This window comes from Leucoraja erinacea, chromosome 14 (assembly GCF_028641065.1).
Source record: "Leucoraja erinacea ecotype New England chromosome 14, Leri_hhj_1, whole genome shotgun sequence".
Taxonomy (NCBI): domain Eukaryota; kingdom Metazoa; phylum Chordata; class Chondrichthyes; order Rajiformes; family Rajidae; genus Leucoraja; species Leucoraja erinaceus.
Window position 1 is genome coordinate 28,246,371 of NC_073390.1, and position 16,844 is coordinate 28,263,214.

Sequence of the window (16,844 nt, forward strand, 5' to 3'; positions counted from 1 at the left end):
AACCAGAGCATCTGGAGGAAACCACTGGCATTGAATGTGCCAACTCTACACCGTGCCAGAAGATTAGACTCAACCCAAGTCACTGGAGCTGTGAGGCACCACTACCATCCATGGTTATGAGGCTTTGTTAATAATGGAGTTGCACAGCTGCTTTGTGGTGCGAACAGAACTAATTAACTGTCAAAGTATTTCCCTTACCCTCCTACCACCAAATTCTGCCTTGGACCAGCTGTAGTAGCTGTTACTTTGAAAGACCAGTTATTCTACTAGGGCAGAAACAGCAGTGTATTCCAGGGGAGACTGGGTAGCAACTGATTTAGTGTAACCTAGAACTTTTCCTTTTCCCCCCTGGAGATTTAACGGGTTATTTCTGCTTCATAGGCAAACATCACGGAGGTCGAAGTTTCTATTCCGGCTAAACTCCACAATTCCCTGATTGGTGCGAAGGGGCGTTTTGTCCGCTCCATCATGGAAGAGTGTGGAGGTGTACACATCCACTTTCCCACTGAAGGCTCGGGTAGTGAGACAGTCACTATCAGAGGATCTACAGAGGAGGTTGACAAGGCCAAGAAGCAGCTGCTCCACCTTGCTGAGGAAAAGGTAATTTGCTGCCAATTTGGTGGTGGGATGTTTCTTGTGTGGTTCTTTGGATATTCAAGGATGTTCTTGCAAACTGATTGGAAGGAAGAGATTGTTTAGAGATATGGTGTGGAAAAGGACTCTTCGGGCCACTGAGTCTGCGCCGACCAACTATCAGGCATACACTAGTTCTATGTGCCCCCAGTTTTCCATCCTACGCACTCGGCAATTTACAGAAGCCAATTAACTTACAAACCTGCACATCTTTGAAATGTGGGAGAAAAGCGGAGCATCTGGCGAAAACCCACGTGGTCATGGAGAACGTACAAACTCTGTAAAGACAGCACCTGTAGTCAGGATTGAACTTGGGTCTCTGGTGCTGTAAGGCAGCAGCAACACTACCAGTATGCCACCAGGCACTGTTATTAGTATAATCACATTATATATTGATCTGAAAGTATATGAATGTGGTGTGATTGGTAAATCTGCAGATAGGATTGGTGTTGAGGTGCAGAGTAGTCTCTGGCTCAAGAACCATTTTGATCAGTTGATGAAATGGTCAAAAGCAATTTAATCCTGAAATAATGCATTTTAGGGAGACTAGTGGGATTGGAAACCAAGGAAATGCTGAGGGACGGGAAATCTTGCAAAAAATATTGGGATTTCCGAAGGAAAAGCAGAGGTAGATGGAGCAAACTGTCCGTGGCAAAACAGCTCGATTCCACGCACTCACTTTGAAGTAATCACTTTATATTCTACAGTTAATTGAGTTTCTGGTTGACTCCCTATTTTGCCATTCAGCAAAGCCAAAACCATTCTCTAAACATGTATCTTTTTGTGCAGCAAATCAAGAACCATACCTGTGAACTGCGTGCCAAGCCAGAATACCACAAGTTTTTGATTGGGCGAGGTGGAGCCAACATCCGTAAGGTGCGGGATAACACGGGAGCTCGGATCATTTTCCCAATGGCAGATGACAAGGAACAAGAGCTGATCACTATTGTTGGTACAGAGGAAGCTGTCGCAGAGGCTCAGAAGGAACTGGAAATCCTCATTAAAAACCTGGTAAGTTGCCTCGGACTAGCCTCTGAAAGTGTTTACCACTGACACATGTTCCAACATGAGTCTGGTACAAATTCTTCATCTTGCATACAATTAGTGTTTGAACCAGTAGATGATCTGTAGGATGAAAGTGATAGTTGCTCCAAGATTTCATTTGTTTGTGAATGTTAAGTTATTCCTGCATGGGTCATCTCTGCTTGGGGCTATTCTTCCTCCACCTTTTCTTAATGTGCCTTGAAGGCAAGATCCTGATTCTTTGTATCAACTTGGGGATGCTGAAGCAAGCTGCCACTTAAATCTGGGCCTATTGAGCATGGCTCAACAGTCCACAAGGTGGTAGGTTTAACCTATTATTGCAGACAAACCTCCAAGGGTGCTGTAAAGATAACAACTAACAACCCCTGACAAGTTACTGTGCAAGTGGAGCCTTGTGTGAGGGGCATGTTGTGACAGGAGCCACAGTACTTCAGCAAAGTTCTACATTTAAGTAGAGATGCCATCCATTGGGTGGCAATGTAGACCATTCACTGGTTCAAAGACTCATTGTGTGCAAGATGTTGAAGAATGTGTCTCCAGTTTGGAGGGAGAAAGTGAATCCAAATGAAAATCTGGTTCAGCCTAGCCATTTGCCAGCTGTTATTGCAGTATTGTATAATTGCCTGTATTGTGTGTAGTTTAAAAAAAAAATAACATGCACTACTGTTTCTTGGTCTTCATCTCCAGCTTGTCTTGGATTGTAGCACAGTTTGGTATGTATAAGAGTCATGAGAGGAGAAGATGCCCTGCCATGCTCAGTCTTCGTTTGCTTTCTTTTGCAGGATGACGTTATCGAGGATGCAATGACAGTTGACCCCAAGCATCACCGGTACTTTGTGATCCGCCGGGGCCAGGTCTTGCGTGACATTGCCGATGAATATGGTGGCGTGATGGTCAGCTTCCCTCGCACTGGAACACAAAGTGACAAAGTAACACTGAAGGGCGCCAAGGATTGTGTGGAGGCTGCCAAAAAACGCATGCAGGAGATCGTTGAGGATCTGGTAAGAGGAATTGCAGCATTATTCTTGTATTGGGAATCTCTGGCTTTGGCAGTGAATTCATATTAAGACTTAGTTTGATTCAAATTCTTCTGTGGCCATTCCTGCTGGTGCTCATTTTTGGAGATATCCCTATCCTGTTTTTGCATTACTAAATGCTTTCTATTCCAGCTTGGTTCCTGCTGCAAAAAATTGCTATCCAATTGTTTCTGTACTCATTTTTGTTTAATCCATTAAGGTAGATGTTGGATTCGAGTTGTATAATTAAGGTAAAAGTAGATTGGGTTCATCTTCGATGAATGAATAGAGTGGCACCTGTTTGCTTGGTCTGTTTGCAAAGTATTGTGGTCAGGCCTGTTCTAACAACTTTGACTTCTGTATGGTAACTTGACCCTGGTCCATTGCTTAGACTGGGGTGAAGGTTGGAAGAATTCTCTTACGATTCAATGTCCTCATTTTGCTTTAAGTGAGAACTGTGGCATTCGGCTGACCCAACCTGGTTGATTAGCATTCAATTGTGTTGACATTAATTTGCTTAAGGGCATTTGTGTGTCATCAACTTGTCCTGAATTTCTACGAGCTGAGTGAGTGCCAAGTTGAGTTCAACAGAGAAAGCTTAGAGATGCTGTGATACACTGTCATTGTCTCCACTACTCTGTCACTAGACCGGGCATGAGATCAAGGCCTCCATTCATTTGAATAGAGATTTACTAAGAGAGTCAAAAAAAGCCATTGGTGTTTTAATGAAAACTGTAAAACGTATTTGAGCTATTAATGCAAAGCTCCAAACTGTCAAGGTGAGGCTCCGTGCTCTAGTTTTTGTGCTGGTGAGTTCTGGGAGACTTGCCTCAGCAGTACCTCGCTGCAGTCTTTCCACACCACGGCCAGAAGGCTGAAGATTATAGGGTCTCTGCATCCCTATAATATTTACAAGATGTGTGGAGAAGTAAGAGTTGTGGTTGAATTGGGAAAGGTGCAACAAGCTTTATCCAGACCACATAACCAGTGTTCTGGTTGGACTGCATGAATATTGTTTCCCACCATCTCCATGTGAACGCTGTTGCTGTTCCCTTCGAATTCACCCTGCCATCCCAGTATATATTTGTAACTGGGGCTTAGTACAACAAGTCTTCTAATTGGATCCTATCCATTAGTGACTTCTAACTGAATCACAATATAGTTTGTGAACCATTGAACCACAGTACACCTTTCAGTCAGGAGATGAGGGATCAAGCCAAGGGCACAAGACGGGTAGATTGAGTACTTCTCTGAATAAAACTTAAAGTTGTGGATTTTATAATGGTTATCTTAAAATCAAACAAAGAACCTTCCTCTGCAGTAACTTTCAATGTAAAAATAATTTATCACAGTCTTGTGTTGCTTATGTAGCTTTAGAGCCATGAAGTGATCCTTTATCTGGAGATTCCATGCTGACTGATGTTTAACATACCCCAAGTTCTTAAATTCTTGAAGCTTTCTGAGAATGAAACTTAAAAAAAAAAAACTCTGTTTGCAGGGGATTTGGTTTTCACAGCTGTGTGATGCTCTGATTGTTGGGTATGTGCTGCAATGATCAAGAGCGAAGGCAACTGGTAAACTGCTTTATTTTGTTCATGATAACTGCTTGCTATTTTCCAGCATCTGTCATCGAATAGGAATCTGGTGTTTGGGACTGATTTGCATAATTAAACAATAGTAATTCCTTTTACTAGAAACTGAGAGTTCCAGAGATCACTACCCTCAAAAGACTACCCCCGTCTAACCCACTTTCTTTGTGGCGAGTCGCTGTATCCTTGCAAATGGAAAGTGTATTGTGTATAAGTTAACTTTGTACTCTTTTAACGCAGGAAGCTCAGGTAACCATGGAGTGTGTAATTACGCAGAAGTTTCACCGAATAGTGATGGGTGCTAAAGGCTTGAAGGTGCAGCAGATTACAAAGGACCACAGTGTGCTGATTAAATTCCCTGAACGTGAGGAACCTCAAGGTACAGGTGCTACTGCTCCTCTGTTGTGAGCAGTGATGATTAAGAGCCGCATTTAATCTTGGCAAACAAAGTACTGTAAAACTTTAGACCATCTGATCTGGTAGATTTTGTGTGTTATTCTAATTAATGGTGAAGGGAAAAATATTTAATAGGAATCGGAGGGGTAACTTTTTCACGCGAAGGGTGGTGGGTGTATGGAGGAGGTAGTTGAGGCTGGGGACTATCCCATTGTGTAAGAAACAGACAGGTACATGGATAGAACAGGCTTGTAGGGATATGGATCAAGCGCAGGCAAGTGGGACTTGTGTAGCTGGGACATTGTTGGCCAGTGTGGGCAAGTTGGGCCGAAGGACCAGTTTCCACACTGCATCACTCTGACCATGAATATACCAATACACTTTGGAGTAAATGGCAATTTACTGAAGAAACCCATGGGCTGAACAGCATAAACTGCTCCCCCTCTGTACCTTTCTCTCTCTGCTTTTGATCAACCTGTGTCCACTTGCAGACCCACCCTCTATCACCTAGTTTCTTTCTCCTCCCACCCAAGCTCCATCTGTCCATTACATCTCTTCCTCCCCCGACCCCCCCATTCTCATTTTATCTACCCACCTTACCACGTACGCACCACTGAAGATAAATTGGGATTATGTGGATCAGAAGACATCAGAAGGTGCCGATCCAGAGCTAGCAACATTATGGGGGACCCCTTCCACCCCAGCAACAGACTGTTCCAGCTGCTACCGTCAGGCAAACATCTCTGTTGCTAAGGAGTTTCTTCCCAGAGGCCATTAGGACTGTAAACTCCTATCTCACCAGAGACTAACTTACTGTACCAATTTACTGTTGTGTGGTGTCTTTTTAAAGTTGCTGTTTTTCTTTTTTTCCCCACAAATATGTAATTACTGATTCTGTTCCATTTTGTTTTGTAGTTTTTTTTTTTTGTTTTTTTTGCACAATCCACAAGCATTGCCATTTTCATTTCACTGCACACCTCGTATGTGTATGTGACAAATACACTAGACTTGACTTGACCCCTATTTGGGTTCATTCGTCTCCTCCCTTCTCCCCACCTGTGTCTGCCTGACAATCAACCCCTCACCAGGGTCCATCTATTGCTTGCCATCTCTTACCCCATCCCTCACTGTCTCTCCTCCCACCACAACTCTTTATACTGGCCATTTCCACTTTACTCTTTCAGTCTAGATGAAGGGTCCCAACCCAAAATGTTGAATCATTATTGCCCTCCACAGATACTGCTTAACCTGCTGAGTTTCCTGAGCAGATTGTTTGTTGCTCTAGTTTCCGGTTTCATGACTGTACTTTCTAATATCTAAAGTTAATCCACAGTTATAAATGTTCCAGTGAATCGAGTCAGTTTAAGGGAGCACTGGAAACATCACCTCAATGGTGCTTTATTTGTCACATATCCAACTGCACAGTGAATTATTTTTGCATATATTACACATGCAGGTGCCACCCTGCTTTGGCACCATGTCTATAGTCCAGGCAGCCCGCTCGCTTGATGTACTGGAGTAGGTCCCGTGAGCTGAATCCCTCTCTAAGACATATTAGTGTCCCGGCGACACCACCTGCAGCTGACCTTCAAGACACTGGAGGTATTGCCCTGGTTCACCCTCCCATTTGACTGATCCTCTCATCCGTCGTCTGCAGGCCTTCCCAGTTATGCTGTCCACCAAGCCTTCTTACTTCTTCTTAAGACTAAAACTTGTAATGGTCCCCCTGTCCAAGGGGCTCAGTTCTCTGACACTTGTGAACTGCCCTGGGAGGATTGAACGAACTACATTCTGACATGCATTCTTCTCATTTATATACACAGCAGCCGAGCAACAAGTCCATGAGAATGGAGAGACCAATGGTGAAGTGAAGGAGGTTGATCCCTCTGTGCCCCGGAAAAATGACATCATTATCATCTCTGGGCGGAAGGAACGGTGTGAGGCAGCGAGAGATGCTTTGCTGGTACGGTGGGAAGGAAAGAGCTTGCAATAGAGGGGCAAACTTCAAATTGTAATACAAAGGGAATGCATCAGTTCTGGGTATGCTAGTGTGGGTATGAGATGGTGATCAGTGGTTGAAGGACCCATTTCCACAATGATCCGCAAATTTGACAAGCCAAGCAGCACGGGGAGGGAGGGGGGGGGGGTGGTCTTCAGCCCACTGAATTTGTACTGACCACCAAGCACCTATGTCCCCAAATTGTACATTAATCCTACTTCTCAACACATTCCCATCAACTTCCTTCTGATTCTACAACTCGCCTATACATTGGGGACAACTTACAGTGACCAATTAATCTCCCAACCCGCACTACTTTGGGATGTGAAAGGAAATCTATTGGGGAGAACGTGCAAACTCCGCACAGACAGCACTGGTGGTCTGGTTCGGACCCAGTTTGCAGGAGCTGAGACTCCACTACTGTGCTGCCCAATCCCTTTGTTCCAAATTTGTTTTGGCTTGAAGTAAAATTTGAAAGTATGAGAAACAATTTGTAGAACCAGGTGTCGTATGTTTGGATGGGTAAGTGTCTTGATAATTTTTGCACATGGTGCTAGCATTTCTTTGTAACCTTCTTTATAACCCATAGTAAATTCTGGCTGAGAACACCAGGCTAAAATGTCGTCCTGCACTTGCTTTTTCATTTATTATAGGCACTGGTTCCTGTCTCCATTGAAGTGGGCGTACCCTATGATCTGCATCGTTACATCATTGGCCAGAAGGGAAGTGGTATACGCAAGATGATGGAAGAGTACGAGGTAAAAGCTTACAGTATTATTGTGCAACATGGCTGAGTGAAATTGGACAAGTATAGGTCTCTCCTTGTCGGTCTGTTACATTGTCGGCATTTGTTCATAAAACAGCCCCCTCCCAGGACTTGGTTTAGGAGTCTGTGCTCTCCATTTACCACTTGAAATAACCTTTTGATGTGCCAGGTTCTGTGCTGGTTAAAAGCACCCTAGTTTTCTCTGGTATGTTTTACAAAGATCAGTTCTCCACCCCTTGGGTCACTGCCCATGAAATGCTGGGACTACCGACTTTGAACATCGTGGAGCTGTGGTCTGTGGATCTTCGTGCCGTTGGCGGCGCTGACTTTCCAGCCGCGTGCGGCGCTGACTTTCATCGCGGAGCCTGGGACCTCTCGCCGAAGTTGCCTGCGTTGATTCTCTGCCCAGCTAGGCCTGTGGACTTCGGAAGCCGAGTTGTCTGGTAGGAAGCGGCCGATTCGGAGGCTCCGGGCTGCTGAGAGTGTTCTTCTGTTCGAGGGCCTGAAACATTGGGCCCGTAGCGGGGACTGCAGAAACCACAGAGGACGAGGACTGATCTTTGGTGCCTTCCCTCACAGTGGGAAACGTTGATTCCGCTGTGGGGGGATGTTTTATGATAAATTCTAAAGTGTTGTGTTTATCTTATTGTGTGCTGCATGGTAACTCAAATTTTGCTGCACCAATTGGTGTATGTGGCAATAAATGTCCTTTATCACCATATTGGAAGACCAGAGCCCTTCTAACATCCATCTCGAGTTTTCTACAAAATATGGTATATTTGGCTGCATGGGTTTGAGTTCCTTGGTGACGAGGACACACTTTACACCAGGATTGGTTGCTTTACAATATAGGAGGCTAGGTAGGGTAAAATGTTCCATTTCGGTTTGAGTCATCTGGTGTAAATTTTGGAGCTCGCGTAAAAAATAAATAAATAAATAAATAAATAAAAAGAGATCTACTTAAGAGGTAGACAAGGAATTGGTTTGGAGAGCAGGAAGAAAACTTGTTTACAGTGTCTTTACCCAAGCAAGACTGGAATAAGTTGAAGTTTGGATGGATAAAGAATCTGTTTTAAAGCACACTGGAGCAAAGGTGGTTCTTGAATATGTGAAATTAAGTCAGCAAATGCTGCCTGACCTGCTTTCATGCAGCACTGTTGGCTCAATTTCAGCAGTTGCGGTCTCGTGCCTCCATATTTTCTTTAAGAGATTGTTATAATGCTCTTCTGATAGAATGGCTATAATGCTTTTCTGATAGACACCTTTATCGTAAATGAGATAAAGAATGTAATGTTTTTTTATGTTACAATTAGTTGCTCGTTTTCCTTTGCCAGGTAGTTGTGTGGTTATGGGTTGAGCTGGTTTAATTGCATTATCTCTTGAAGGTTGGATCTGAGCCCGATTGTCTTTTAACATATTTCCATGTGTTCCTGTCCCTCGGGGAGGTACATGCAATCTTTTAATGACCTGCATTTCAATGAGGAGCCAAGTCCGCATTGATACAGAAGCTCCAGGCATGATGCAGCAGCAGATATTTTTCCATTTGATTACTGCATTGAGCAATTTAAACCAAGATGGATATCTTTCAATTAATTTTACCTATTTAAATATTTTTTTAGTTTAGAGATAGTGCGGGAACAGGCCCTTAGGCCCACTGTGTCCGTACCGACCTGTGATCCCCACATTAACACTACCCTATACACTAGGGACAATTTACACATACACCAAGTCAATTAACCTACATACCTATATGTCTTTGGAGTGAGGGAGTAAACCGAAGATCACGGAGAAAACCCACGCAGGTCACGGGGAGAACGTACAAACTCCATACAGACAGCGCCTGTAGTCGGGATTGAACCCGGGTCTCCGGTGCTGTAAGGCAGCAACTCTACTGCTGCGCCACTGTGGCAGCCCGTGTAATTTTTCCTGGAGGCAGTACCATGTACAGGAAAATTGAATGTTGCTTGGAGCTTCTCAAAATAGAATTCAAACCTGTACTGCCCACATCCTGTATTAATTACTGCAAATTAATAATTTGTTGGCAATTACACTTAAGCATTAAACCACTGTATCTAAGTGCCTGGAAGCAGATTTCAACATTGGTGTGTTTGAAAAGCCATATTCTAAGTTGTGCTTTTTTTGCATTACAACACGCATTAGACTCGGTTATAAAGACGTGCAGCATGGATACAGGTCCTTCAGCCCACTATGCTAATCTTCAACCACCCATTTGTACTATTCCTACATTAATATTTTATTTTCTTCGTATTCTTGTCGACTACTCGCCTGCAATCCAGGGATATTTTTACAACGGCCAATTAACCTACCAGCTAACTACAATTGCTAATTTAAAATAGTTCCTGAAGTCTTATTTCTTATTTGTATTAATGGCTACTGTATCTGTGGTTGTAGCTGCTTTGCCCTTTTGTGTGTCGATCTTTGTTTCTAATGAACATTATGATGGAGCCTTCAGAGCCCTCCATTGCATGATGATCTGGGGTCATCACCTTGTTTTGTGAGCAGATATTTTATTGTTCAACTGATATTTTTTCTTAAACTCAGGTGAACATTGCTGTTCCTCCTCATGAGGACCAGTCTGACATTATTAAAATCACCGGGCTGGCATCTCACCTGGACCGAGCCCGAGAGGGGTTGCTTGAGCGTGTGAAGGAGCTGCAGATGGAGCAGGAGGACCGGGTAAGCAGATTCCTCAGGATGTCCAAACTCTGATCTCCCTTGTGTCCGTAGACCTCATTGCAAGTTTCCCATTGCCCAGCCTAGACCAGAACCCTCTTGCACAACCCAGATACCTGTCATAGCTTTTACAATTTTGTAAATTACCCAGAACAAGAGCACCTAACCTTAAACTAGGATCTCGGTTATTCTGATATTTCAATACAAAAGCAGTGGGATGCCAAAATGCCGTCAGTGATGTTGAGATGAAAATGTTGTTGAGTATTGGTTCCTGCTCCAGCTGTGTTTGAAATGTTGGAAGAACTGACGATGTGTGGAAGGTTCAGATGCTCATTTGTTTGTTGTGGCAGTCAATCCAGGCTATATGATCTTAAATGAAATAAACTGTTTTGTCCAATTTAAGATAAAATTGGTACAATTTTACCACGCCAGCTTGTTATTTCTACTTTTTTTTTTGTGTGTCCAATTGTTTGTTTTGGGTGTCTCTTGGTGTGTCTTGTGTGGAGGGTGGTGGGGAGTGGAAAGGGGGAAACCGCTTTCGGTTGCCTCCTCCACGGAGAGGCGACTTTTTCCATGTTGCCTCCCTCGCGGCCTAACACCATGTATTGGAGCAGCCTTTCCTGGAGTCGGGCCCGGAGCATCGGCAGCAGGCGCAGCGTGGATTTTCCATCGCAGAACAGGCGAACCCTTTTCGGGGGTTGCCAGAGGAGTGCTCCGATCGCTGGCCTGGTGACTTTGGCATCATGGGGCTATGGTCTGCAGAGCTTCTGACCACTGGCGTGGCGTGGACTTACCATCCGGAGCCTGGGTTCCCTCGCCGGGGATCGGCGGAGAAGAGTTCCGACCGCCAGCCTGCGGCCTACAACTTCCTGAAGTCGCTGTCTCCGGTAGGAATGTGCAGATTCGGGACCTCATGAATTCAAGACGTGTGTTCGACCGCCCCGACGTCAGAGTTTCAATCATCCCGACGAGAGGGCTGTCCGTAGCGGCGAGTACGGAGGGTTTATGGCCTCGAACACAGCTGAACAAGGAGGACTAGCTGAACTTTGTTGCCTTCCACCACAGTGAAGAATGCTGTGGTGGATGTCTGTGTTGCACTTAAACACACAATACACGATAAAATGTATCGCTGCTGGTAAATTCATTTCACTGCACCTTCGGGTGTATGTGATGAATAAAATTGACTATGGTGGTATGATTCTTTGCCATTTAAGTTGGGTTTGATCCAAGTCAATGGATCACGACCGTGTGTGAGTAGTGAGTATTTTCTCAAATCTTTGGCTGCTTTCTGAAATGACAGACGTTGCGCTAAACTGATTTAGCCTGTGTAATTGCGGGACCTGGACTTGTAGTAATACCAAGGCTTGGAGCAGGAATAATTCTGAGTGCATCAGACGTCCACATCCCCTGTCCATGCATGGGTTGTCTGGCTGTATGTCCATGCACGGGTTGTCTGGCTGAGTTTAATTTTGCCTGTTTTTCTTTCCTCAAGGCATTGAGAAGTTTCAAGTTGACTATCTCTGTGGATCCACGCTATCACCCAAAGATTATTGGAAGGAAGGGTGCAGTGATTACCCAGATTCGTATTGATCATGATGTGAATGTACAGTTCCCTGACAAGAATGATGAAAATCAGGTATGGGGTTCCTCCTAGTCATTTCATTTTGGAAGTTGCAACCTCCAGGGTACTACGATGGTGAACCCCCCAAATCCCCAGGTGGGACTACCAGTGGCCATTACAAATCATCTTAACTAATTCAGCAACTGAGAATGTTCCTGAGGCATCTCTGAGGAACTCCCTGCTCTCTGCAATGGGTGATCACATGTGGAATGGCAGCTTTAATCAGTCTTGTAGTTCATTGTGTTTGAGTCCAGTTACCAGGGTGGAGCATTCCGATCTTTAAGAGGGAGTGACATGGGTAGCTGGTGACCAACTGCATGTTTATAGGGTGGCTGGATCAGTAAATAAGAGGAATAAAAGCATATACCAGGTGGTTTGAGGTTAAAGTATCGCCTAGCACTGGCCGATACCAGATGGGTCAGTCTGGTTTCAAACCTGCTGTTGGAGGGAGTGCAATGATCCACTTCTGCCTGTTATTTGGAGTAAAAACCAAAAAATGCTGTAGACACTCGGCAGAAATCTGAAGGGTCTTTGCCCTTCTGTTAACTCTTTCCTGTGCTGTAGATGTGGCCTGATCTGCTGAATGTTTCCAGCATTTTCCTTTTGTTTTGGGTCTCCAGCAGCTTCAGGTTTTTTGATCTTCAGTGTTACTTGAAGTGCTGTCGCTCTGAGAATGTGTCAGAAACGGTGATAGTGACTTTTAGCCCAAACCATCCACATGCTGCAATGCGCAAATATGCTCCATTATTGTGTGTAACCTGGGTCCACTTCTCTGCTGTAGGATCAGATAACTATTATCGGTTATGAGAAAAATACGGAAGCTGCCAAGAAAGCCATCATGAAAATAGTTTCTGAGCTGGAGGAAATGATTTCCGAGGATGTTGCACTCAACCACAAAGTTCATGCCCGTATCATTGGTGCCCGTGGGAAAGGCATCCGCAAAATCATGGAGGACTTCAAGGTGAGCTGCCATGTTGGGTTCAACGTCGGGTGAGTTCGTCCCAGTGGCCAGAACAAAGTGCTGTATTGTGTGGGGTAAATAATTGTCATTGCCTCAGAAGGAGGTGAATGAAAGTGCAGATGAAGGTCGGGCAGAATCTGTTGTGCAGCCACTGAGATCAAAGCGTGCTAGATGGAATCTGTTGTGAGAAAGTAGAATTGGCTCTGAATCGGGTGAGAAGCTAGGGTCAGCAGTTGTCTTTCAAATTTATGTGTAGATTTATCACGCCTGTGTATCCAAAGCAATCATCAATAAATGCTGGTAGGCAAAGCTGGAGAAACTCAGCGGGGGAGGCAGCATCTATGGAGTGAAGGAATAGGCGACATTTTGGGTCACGACCCCTCTTCAGACTGATGTCGGGGGAGGGGGGGGGGCAGGAAAAAGAAAGAAAAAGGTGGAGGCTGTGAGAGAGCTGGGAAGGGGAGGAGAGAGGAGGGAGAAAGCAAGGACTACCTGAAATTGAAGTCAATGTTCATACTGCTGGGGTGTAAACTACCCAGGCGAAATATGAGGTGCTGTTCATCCAATTTGCGGTGAGCCTCACTCTGGCCATGGAGGAGGCCCAGGACAGGAAGGTCGGATTTGGAATGGGAGGGGGAGTTGAAGTTCTGAGCCACCGGGAGATCAAGTTGGTTATTCCGAGAGGAGGTGTTGGGCAAAGTGATCGCCAAGCCTACACTTGGTCTCACCGATCAATAGAGCAGTTGACACCTGGAACAGCGGATGCAATAGATGAGTTGGAGGAAGTGCAGGTCTGCCTCACCCGGAAAGACTGCTTGGGTCCTTGGATGGAGTCGAGGGGGGAGGTAAAGCGACAAGTGTAGCATTACCTGCGGTTGCAAGGGAAAGTACTGGGGAGGGGGTGATTTGGGTGGGAAAGGATGAATTGACCAGGGAGTTAGAGGGAACGGTCTCTGCGGAAAGCAGAAAGGGGAGGAGAAATGTGGCCAGTGGTGGGATCCCGTTGGAGGTGGCGAAAATGTAGGAGGATTATATGTTGTATGCGACGGCTGGTAGGGTGGAAGGTGAGGACAAGGGGGACTCTGTCCTTGTTACGAGTGGGGGGAAGGGGAGTGAGCGGAGCTACAGGATATAGAGGAGACCCTGGTGAGAGCCTCATCTATAGTAGACGAGGGGAACCCCCGTTCCCTCATGAATGAGGACATCTCCGATGCCCTGGTTTGGAACGCCTCATCCTGGGTGCAGATGCGTCATAGACGGAGGAATTGGGAGTAGGGGATAGAGTCCTTACAGGAAGCAAAGTGGGAAGAAGTGTAGTCCAGATAGCCATGGGAGTCAAAGCGTTAATAGTAGATGTCGGTCAGTAGTCTGTTACCTGCGATGGAGATGGTGAGGTCTAGAAACGGTAGGGAGATGTCGGAAATGGTCCAAGTGAATTTGAGTGCCGGATGGAAGTTAGTGGTGAAATGGATGAGGTCAGTGAGTTCTGCATGGGTGCAGGAGGTAGCACCAATTGGTCAAGGATTGTTCCTTGATCCTCGATCAAGGATTGTTCAACGTACCCAACAAAGAGCAGGCATACGGTGGCTTGCAAAAGTTTTCATACCCCTTGAACTTTTCCACATTTTGTCACGTTACAACCACAAACGTAAATGTATTTTATTGGGATTTTATGTGATAGACCAACACAAAGTGGCGCATAATTGTGAAGTGGAAGGAAAATCATACATGGTTTTCAAATTTTTTTACAAATAAAAAACTGAAAAGTGTGGCGTGCAAAAGTATTCAGCCCCCTTTACTCTGATATCCCTAAATAAAATCCAGTGCGACCAATTGCCTTCAGAAGTCACCTAATTAGTAAATAGAGTCCACTTGTGTGTAATCTCAGTATAAATACAGCTGTTCTGTGAAGGCCTCAGAGGTTTGTTAGAGAACATTAGTGAACAAACAGCGTCATGAAGCCCAAGGAACACACCAGACAGGTCAGGGATAAAGTTGTGGAGAAGTTTAAAGCAGGGTTAGGTTATAAAAAAATATCCCAAGCTTTGTACATCTCACGGAGCACTGTTCAATCCATCATCTGAAAATGGAAAGAGTATGGCACAACTGCAAACCTACCAAGACATGGCTGTCCACCTAAACTGACAGGCCGGGCAAGGATAGCATTGATCAGAAAAGCAGCCAAGAGGCCCATGGTAACTCTGGAGGAGCTGCAGAGATCCACAGCTCAGGTGGGAGAATCTGTCCACAGGACAACTATTAGTCGTGCACTCCACAAATCGGGCCTTTATGGAAGAGTGGCAAGAAGAAAGCCATTATTGAAAAAAGCCGTAAGAAGTCCCATTTACAGTTTGCCACAAGCCATGTGGGGCACACAGCAAACATGTGGAGGGAGGTGCTCTGGTCAGATGAGACCAAAATTGAAGTTTTTGGCCTAAATGCAAAACGCTATGTGTGGTTGAAAACTAACACTGCACATCACCCTGAACACACTATCCCCACTGTGAAACATGGTGGTGGCAGCATCATGCTGTGGGGATGCTTTTCTTCAGCAGGGACAGGGAAGCTGGTCAGAGTTGATGGGAAGATGGATGGAGCCAAATACAGGGCAATCTTGGAAGAAAACCTGTTAAGAGTCTGCAAAAGCCTTGAGACTGGGGCGGAGGTTCACCTTCCAGCAGGACAACGGCCCTAAACATACAGCCAGAGCTACAATGGAATGGTTTAGATCAAAGCATATTCATGTGTTAGAATGGCCCAGTCAAAGTCCAGATCTAAATCCAATTGAGAATCTCTGGCAAGACTTGAAAATTGCTGTTCACAGATGCTCTCCATCCAATCTGACTGAGCTTGAGCTATTTTGCAAAGAAGAATGGGCATAAATTTCAGTCTCTAGATGTGCAAAGCTGGTAGAGACATACCCCAAAAGACTTGCAGCTGTAATTGCAGCGAAAGGTGGTTCTACAAAGTATTGACTCGGTATTGTATTGCAAGCCACTGTAGCTGGGGCCCATGCGTGTGCCCATAACTACCCCTTGGATTTGGAGGGAATGGGAGGAGTCAAAGGAAAAGTTGTTGAGGGTAAGGATCAGCTCCGCTAGGCGGAGGAGAGTATTAGTAGATGGGGATTGGTTGGTTCTGCGGTCTGAATAGCTTGATGTTATTCAGCTCTTGTTATCCCAATCTGGTGTCTTGTGATAATGGGTGATTTGGCTTGGTGTTGCTCTGGAACACCATGTGCCTATAGGTAGTTTGTTCTCATACAATGTCAGGGCTGCTGTGGGGAAAGCCGCTGATCTTGTACCATGGAGTGATAGACTGATGGAGTTTGGAAGGGGGGGGATGGGGGGTGAAGAAAGAAATGGGGTACTGAATGCAGATCAGGAATTTCGCAGGTTGTGGAAAGGTTGCATGGGTCCTCGCTCAAAAAAAAAAAATCCATCGGTGAACTAAAATTTCTGGCTGTTGGAAACATTGGAAGCCTTTTTCTATCTAAATGTGCTCTGATAAACTTTGCATGCTCTTCACTGGGATTGGCATATTGCGGGTTTTTTCCAAATCAGGAAGATCACATTTTTGCTTCTGTTGTAGGTTGACATCCGCTTTCCTCAGCCTGGGGCAGAGGACATGGACCGCGTCACGGTGACCGGTCTGCCTGAGAACGTGGATGAGGCTATTGACCATCTCTTAAACCTGGAGGAGGAATATGTAAGCACATTTGAGTATTGCTACTCTACCAATAGAGACAATATCCCCTTTTTAACAACAGAGGTTTTAGTGGCTTATCCAAGGTGTATGAATAGGACTTGTCCTTTTAATTCTAGCCTCTTGCACATTCCCCAATCAGGCAGCAAATCTGTAACTGCAGCATCTCAGGCAGCATCTCAAAGGCTTCAAAGGTCTTTTATTATCACGTGTTACCATACAGCCATACTAAAAAAAAAAAAAGCACCAAGGCACACAACTACACAAGTTAACAAACATCCACCACAGTGGATTCCACATTCCTCACTGTGATGGAAGGCAATAAAGTTTAATCTTCCCTCATTTTTTTAACGGTTGGGCAATCAAACTATCGGTCGGGGTGGTCGAACCATCAGTCGGGGCTGTCGACGCCCCTGTGTC

At 45.1% G+C, this 16,844-nt stretch overlaps 1 protein-coding gene across 5 annotated transcripts in view; it reads left to right on the top strand.

The window, feature by feature from the left end:
• The window catches only part of hdlbpa (high density lipoprotein binding protein a), an 82,122-nt gene that overhangs the window by 60,430 nt on the left and 4,848 nt on the right, over positions 1–16,844 (top strand). For 3 of the 5 annotated variants that reach the window (XM_055645943.1, XM_055645942.1, XM_055645944.1), the window contains exons 17-26: positions 382–600; positions 1,423–1,644; positions 2,460–2,678; positions 4,523–4,661; positions 6,502–6,641; positions 7,331–7,435; positions 10,006–10,140; positions 11,630–11,773; positions 12,540–12,719; positions 16,311–16,427. In XM_055645943.1, coding sequence (XP_055501918.1) covers positions 382–600; positions 1,423–1,644; positions 2,460–2,678; positions 4,523–4,661; positions 6,502–6,641; positions 7,331–7,435; positions 10,006–10,140; positions 11,630–11,773; positions 12,540–12,719; positions 16,311–16,427 — 1,620 coding nt within the window. The remainder of the gene's footprint in view (positions 1–381; positions 601–1,422; positions 1,645–2,459; positions 2,679–4,522; positions 4,662–6,501; positions 6,642–7,330; positions 7,436–10,005; positions 10,141–11,629; positions 11,774–12,539; positions 12,720–16,310; positions 16,428–16,844) is intronic. The other 2 variants (XM_055645945.1, XM_055645947.1) reach the window with 1 other exon arrangement.